The sequence below is a fragment of the Wolffia australiana genome, chromosome 7, assembly GCF_029677425.1.
Source record: "Wolffia australiana isolate 7733 chromosome 7, ASM2967742v1".
Taxonomy (NCBI): Eukaryota; Viridiplantae; Streptophyta; class Magnoliopsida; order Alismatales; family Araceae; genus Wolffia; species Wolffia australiana.
Window position 1 is genome coordinate 18599991 of NC_135841.1, and position 6663 is coordinate 18606653.

General features: G+C 43.7%; 1 protein-coding gene across 1 annotated transcript; it reads right to left on the reverse strand.

Moving 5' to 3' along the window:
- Positions 1-677: 677 nt before the first annotated feature.
- LOC144705553 (alcohol-forming fatty acyl-CoA reductase-like) lies at positions 678-5645 on the reverse strand. The gene is made up of 10 exons (XM_078578291.1): positions 5390-5645; positions 5127-5230; positions 4573-4775; positions 4392-4492; positions 4065-4257; positions 3827-3988; positions 3544-3625; positions 3067-3336; positions 1091-1218; positions 678-831 (listed from the first exon to the last, which is right to left on the reverse strand). Exons 1-10 carry the CDS (start codon positions 5472-5474, stop codon positions 678-680), a joined length of 1482 nt encoding a protein of 493 aa, XP_078434417.1. The 5' UTR covers positions 5475-5645.
- Positions 5646-6663: the final 1018 nt, after the last annotated feature.

The following is a 6663-nucleotide window of genomic DNA, read 5'->3' on the forward strand; positions in this document are numbered from 1 at the left end:
GAGTTATATCTACATAGTGTGCGCCGTTGGGGGGCATATTTTGATGGAAATACAAACATGTACGGAATTATCTTTATATGATGATCCTGATTTCTAGATATACATTATTCTTTGGGTTTATATTTCTCCCAAACGATATTTTCTTTATGTATTTCCAGAAAGAATCATACTTTGTAGATTTCATGTGTTCACAATCACTTCTTTGTTCAAACAGAATGATTATTTTCCTTTGGGATAAGAAGAAATCCTCACATTCTTCTAAATACATGACTTCCACAAATAATGGTACTTTTGCAACATGCCACAAATAACAGATGTATACTGAAACTAAAAAATATGGTTTTGATTTGGCCGAATCCGCTCCCTTCAATAGGCCAGTTGGCGTCCTCGTGAATTATATCACGGAACTGTCTGCAAGTTTCAAAATAGGACAATTTTGCACAAACGCAGCACATTGGTTGAATGCAGTTTATACCTACTCAAATAGAGCACTACAACATCAATATGGAATCTGCAAAACATCATTACTAATCTTGAAGACATCATCCCCCGTCCTTTTCATGAGAACAAATTCCTTTAGATACAACGACATTGAGAGTTCTACTGAAATTATTTCTAGGATAAAAATATGACGTTATCCGTCAACCATTCTCTAGATAAAAACGACGGCCAAAGGGTCACTTCAGCACGTGCTCCAAGACTCCAGGGTAGTGGACTCTGGTGAAGTAGTAATCCCAATCTATAGCCTTGGGGTCACAATCCAGGATACCAGCAACGCTGCGCTTGTTCCCCGCCGCTGCTCCCAGTCTCACAAGGTTCAAATCGTCAAAACTGTACAGAGTAATTTTTCATTAGTGACAACCCATCTCGCTCAAGACTAGACGTTAACGATGACGTATAACATTAACGCTTGTTGTTCTCGTCAACGCCTACGATCATTGAAGGGCTTATGATCTTTATGTACAATTTAGAGAAAGCAACATCCGTCAACCGTTTATAATCCAAAATTCTTCCAACTCCCCGTTCAACGTTAACGTTGAGGCGGTGGTTGACGCTTGTCAATTACATCTCGGGTTGTTCTTTGGCTTACCAAGCATCGAAGAAGGCGTATGGCGCGTAAAGGTCGACTAAGTGCATGACGAATTTATATCTCCGGCTGAGCGCGTTGTACGACTCCGAGAAGAGCCCACGCATGGCGGCGTTCAGTAGCCTCAGTCCCTTGAGAGAAACAATGTGAGATTAGCTGGGCAACGTTTTTCTTAAGAGAAACAAGGTCAGGATTAACGTTCGTGGATGGATGACAAGATCAACGCAAGGGCTAACCGTCATCAGCGATTACCGGCATGGCATAACGGGAGTCCCGTTCAATCCCGTTCCTAATCGTTATCGTTCCTAATTGTTATCTCGTCTGTTTCCGAACGCCTTACTAGGATTCCCCTCATGATTTGTGACGATGACGATGAGGAGTATTAGATTATTAATAGGCTTCATCGTCATCATTGGTCATCCGCAATTAAAAATCACATCATCGACTACCTCTCTCAAGATATCTCTCTCTCTCTCTCTCTCTCTCTCTCTCTCTGTGTGTCCCTCTCACACCGTCCCTCTCTCTACGCAGGCATCCACCTGATTACCTGACCACCTCTCTCTCTCTTTCTCCCTCACTCTGTTCCCCTCTCCAAATCTATCCCTCATTTTCTCTATTGAGCTATCTTTCCCTCTCACTCCCTCCCCCTTTCTACCCAACATCCAACTGATAATCTGACCACCTCTCTTTCTTTCCCCCATAATCTCTCCTCTCTGAATCTTTCTCTCTCTCTCTCTCTCTCTCTCTCTCTCTATTTCTCCTTTCTTTCCCCCTCCCGCCCCTCTCTCTCTACCCAACATCCACCTGATTATCTGTCCACCTCACTCACTTTCCCCCGCACTCTGTCTCCCTCTCTAAACCAATCTTTCACACTTTCTCTCTCTCTCTCTCTCTCTCTCTCTCTCTCTCTCTCTATTTCTCATTTTGTTTCCCTTCCCTCTCCCTACCCCACATCCACCTGATTATCTGGCCACCTCTTTCTTTCTGTTGGGGTGTGTCAGCCCCCCCCCATTACGGGAATGTGAAGGGGGAGGGCTTGACTAGTCAAACCCCAATAAAGGAAGGGGGAGTTGAAAAGTTTTAACCCCCCTCCTCTTGTCTCTTTGTGGGAATATGAAGAGGCTTCTTTGGAGAATATGAAAAGGCTCTTGGCTTTTCATATTCCAGACCTTTCAAATTCTCTGAAACTGTAATTGGCCCTCTATATATAGAGGGCAAATCTATTCTGAAATGCAAGGCATATGAGTTTTCTGTTCATTCTTCTTGTCTCTTCCTCTCTTCTCCTCTCTCTCTCTCTCCTTTGGTTTGTCTTCATCACTCCTTGGTGGCCGCTCCCTTGTCTTGGGAGTTTGAGGAGTTGCTCCGCAGCACCATATGAGAAGTCGTTGCCCTTGTTTCCTGTCTCTATACACTGACACAATTACCACGTCCGAGTTGATTCCGCATTTCACCGTAGCGTCTTGGGTCGTTGTTTCTCTTCAACGAGTTACAACACTTTCCCCCACACTCTCCCTCTTTCTCTCTCTCCCTCTCTCTCTCCCACTCTCTCCCTTTCTCTCTCCCTCTCACTCCCTCTCTCTCTCTCTCTCTCTCTCTCTCTCTCTTTCCCTCTCTCTCTCCCTCCCTCCCTCTCTCTCTCCCTCTCTCTCTCTTCCTCTCTCTCTCTCTCTCTCTCTCTCTCTTTCTCTTTCCCCTCATTCCCTCCCTATCTCCCACATCTAAATTCTCCATCCTCTAAATCTATCCCTCACCCTGTCTCTTTCCCTCTCACCTTACTCTCTTTCCCTCTCTTTGGATATCTCTCTCTCTCTCCTTTCCCTTCCAATCTCTCCCTCTCTCAAATGACTGAATACTGGTGACGGAAATAGTCTGATCCGTCATCAGTCCTATCCAATCGTCACTCATCCAAAATCTGACAACCGATAAGTCATCGTTAACTGGGGTCGATGACGTTAAAGTGGTGGTTAACGTGTACTAACCTCGAGAGGCAGCCAATAACGAAGCGTCATGTAGCGCTGGAAGCTGGGAAGAGAGGAGAAGACGGGCATCTTCTGAGTGCCGACGATTTTCCCGTTATTTCCTATGCGAGGGTTCTCCCTGAAGTATCTGTAGCCGCACTCCTCCAACGTCGCGTACGTCACCGGATTGGATACCGAAGTGCCAACGTGATAAATAAATTTCGATCGTGGTTGATTCGCATGAGCTTCCATCGTGACGATCATCGCGTTCACCACCATATCTCCTGGAATCTGTATAAGCACTTAAACTTAGCTTCAAAGTTAAATAAAATTTCCACTGATCCCTTCAATTATCACAACGACGGTGCCAGTTTTGTTGACGACGAAATGATGATTGGGAAATGGCAAATTTGCTTGATGGAAATTTGATATTTCTCTCTTGGGAAGAAATGATAATGGCCAAAGAAAGGTTGAGCGAAAAGTTTTGGGAATTCTTACCACGTCCACAGTCAGTCCGACGTCTCCCAGGAAGCATGTCAAATTTCCCTTGATGTATCCGATGATCAAGCTGTCAATCGTCCTGAGAAACAAAAAGGTTGAATCAATAACTTTAGATCTTCTTTGAAAAAAACAAAAAAAATAACAACAAAAGATAAATGAAGAAGTCAAGAATAAAAATGAATAAAAAATAAATGAGAAAAAACAGAAAACGAAAGAAAAAAGGACTTCCGGTGGTTAATCAAGGACATGAACTCATTCTCATAGGAAGACGCTTGCTTACCTTGTTCCCTCTATCCAACCCGGAAACGGATCTCTGAGCGTGCTGGTAATGATCGTCGGCCGAATAATGACAACCGGAGTATTTCCTCTCAGCTGGCTTATTGTCATCTCCCCCAGAGCCTTCGAGAAGACGTACGTGTTCGGCCAACCAAAAAACCTCGCTCTACAAACAAAAAACAAACGCGATACCGTTCACTAATTAAGCGTGATTAACGGCAACAGAGCTCCCACAGACAGACCTCTTGATGCCCAGCTCCTTCATGGCCGCCTTCTCGGTTTTCTCCGTTGCTTCTCTTCCTTGCAGCTCCTTCAAAGTTTCCTCCACCAGAGCAATCTCTTCGTCTACGTCTAAGCCCGGAGACCCATTCAGGGATTCCCCCATGCGAAGCGTCTCCTCCAGAATCAGACCTCTCCTCAATCCGCAAACGTAAGCTGTAACGATCCTAGCGTGAGGACACAGTAGAGGACCGACGGAACGGCTTCTCGCAGTTTCTCTCCGCTTCCGTCCGTGGGAGGATAGTTGTAAACTAGAGAAACACAGAAACTTCCTATTGGGTTCCCCCTACCTGTCGATACATGAAGAAACAACTGCAGATTCTCACACTTCTTGGCGAATTCAAGGGCGTTCTTAGCTCCCAGAACGTTGATCTTTAGGGCGACATCGTATCTATTTCCAAATTCAGCGATGTAATGGTCGTAATCACTCAAAACAGCTTCTGATTGCAACGTTTGATGACATTTTCTTACCTGTCGTAGAAGTTCGTGGTCGCTGCGACGTTGACGACGACGTCTACTTCACTCCACAGTTGGGCGAGGAGAGCGGGGTCTTCTATGCCGAGGTTATTGCGAGTGATGTCCCCCGCAACTGCTAAAGTCTTCTGAGAGATGAAGTCAGGAAATCCCTTCCCGTGCTGTTGCCTCAGGACTCCAAACAGTTTTGTTCCTGTCACCTGGCCATCGACAAATGTCCAGTTTGAGAGTTGTGCCAAGAGTTTGATCTGGATGATTAGTATGATGATGAGTAGTATTAATGTTGAAGATGATGAACAATTATGATGATGTTATTAATGATTAAGATGATGTTGATGATGAAGGCGACGACGGTGAAAATGATGAAGGTGATGGTGATGAAGATGGTGAATTGTGATAGTGATGAAGACGGTGTTGATGATGATGAAGGTGAAAGTCTTGAAGATGAATGATAATTATAGTGAAGGATGATGAACGAAAATTATGATGAATCATGATATATGATGATAGTGTTGATGACGATCATGAGGAGTTGATGGTCTCTGGCGAACCTCGGTGTGCAGGCGATGGGTCGCCGACTTGCGATCGGAAGCTCTGACAAGCAAAAGAAGCTTCTTCAATTTGGGTTGAAGCCGAAGAACCTTCTCCACAAACACTGTACCGAATGAAAAAAAATCAGCGCAGATATGCAAAAATAGTAGTAATGACAGCGACTTTAAGACCCATGACCCCATAATCTGAGAATTAGTGCGAGAAGACAAGTAAAATAAGAAACATATGGTTTATATCATATAATTTGGACATGCAGTCATACTCTTTGCCAGGAAGCCCGTAGATCCAGTGATCAGGATGCTCTTGTCTTCGAGGAAGCTTATTACTCTCTCGACTGGCGCGTCCATTTCAGATGATAGCTGCTTGCTTTTCAGATAAAAGAACTCTCAGGTTAGGATAAGATAGTACGAGGTGCACTAAAGAGGTGCCCGCACGGGACTTATATATCTAAAAGTATAGCTTTGAGAGTACGAATATCCCCAAGAGGGTAGATTGAATACTGAAATTAGAGTTATTGGTGGGGCGGCTAACAACCGACCGTCGGCGTCCCTTTTTCTTTGTTGGTTCTCAGCTTGGTTGCTCAACGTTTGTCGTAAGGCGTTGAACGTGGGAGTATCTCGGTCAAGATAAAGGGTACTATTTCTTCCGATGCAAGTCCAAGTTGTTCTATTTTAATGTTGAGACTTGTCATCTTGAATTCTCCTCATCAGGGGACGACAAGCTTTAGTAGGCTCAGCGTGGTCTCTGCACGTGTCGGGCTTAATATTACCATATGATTCCAAACAATAATCATCTCAAGCAGTCGTCAATTGGAAGACTCACGCGTGGGATTTTCTGAGCTTCCTAGGTTAACGACAAATCAGATAGTTCGAACAGATTTACTCTTATTTCGTCTCTGCCCCACCTACACCATTGTTTCCTGCCGAAATACCAGTCAACTCTCTCTCTTGTTGGTTGGATTCAAACTAAGAGGAGCCATCAGTTTGGTATTTTCTAACTTTTCTATGCATTTAACCTTCCCTCTTATTTAACTTCATTAAATTCTAATCATCCTCAAATCTCTACAATAATTCTAAGGAGGCGTACATCACTCTAGGGATGGTAAATTCTTAGTATTTGTCTATTAATTTATATGTAAATGTCTAAGTACCAATGAAGCCAAGGAGAATTGAAAATTTACATTTATGGAAGTTCAGGATAGTCCCCACTCATATCCTTGGGCTACTTCCTCTTCCCCAAGAACATGAAGTCTTCCCCTAGATCTGTGGCCGTAACACTTTTCTAAATCCCACAAGCTTCAGACACCAAGCCCCCAACCTCCCTTCTGCCAGACAAACGCAAGATTGACCCTGCAACTATAGTCCACAAATATAGATCCCTGTACAACCGCACAATAATATTTTGATTCCTTTCAGTTGAATATTCTAAAACCTTAGAAAATGATTTCTTTAGTTTTACTTGGGCTGTTTTGAGGGGGATATGACTTCACCTCTTTGTCGCTTAGATATAAATATATTATTCAATGTATTCTCATTT

Excerpts from the sequence above, each read along its gene's own strand:
- LOC144705553 (XM_078578291.1), bottom strand. The coding sequence starts at position 5,474 with ATGGACGCGCCAGTCGAGAGAGTAATAAGCTTCCTCGAAGACAAGAGC. Across the intron at positions 5,231-5,389 it reads TACGGGCTTCCTGGCAAAGA|TGTTTGTGGAGAAGGTTCTT; the intron begins GTATGACTGCAT and ends CATTCGGTACAG. Across the intron at positions 4,493-4,572 it reads ACCACGAACTTCTACGACAG|ATACGATGTCGCCCTAAAGA; the intron begins GTAAGAAAATGT and ends ATTTGGAAATAG.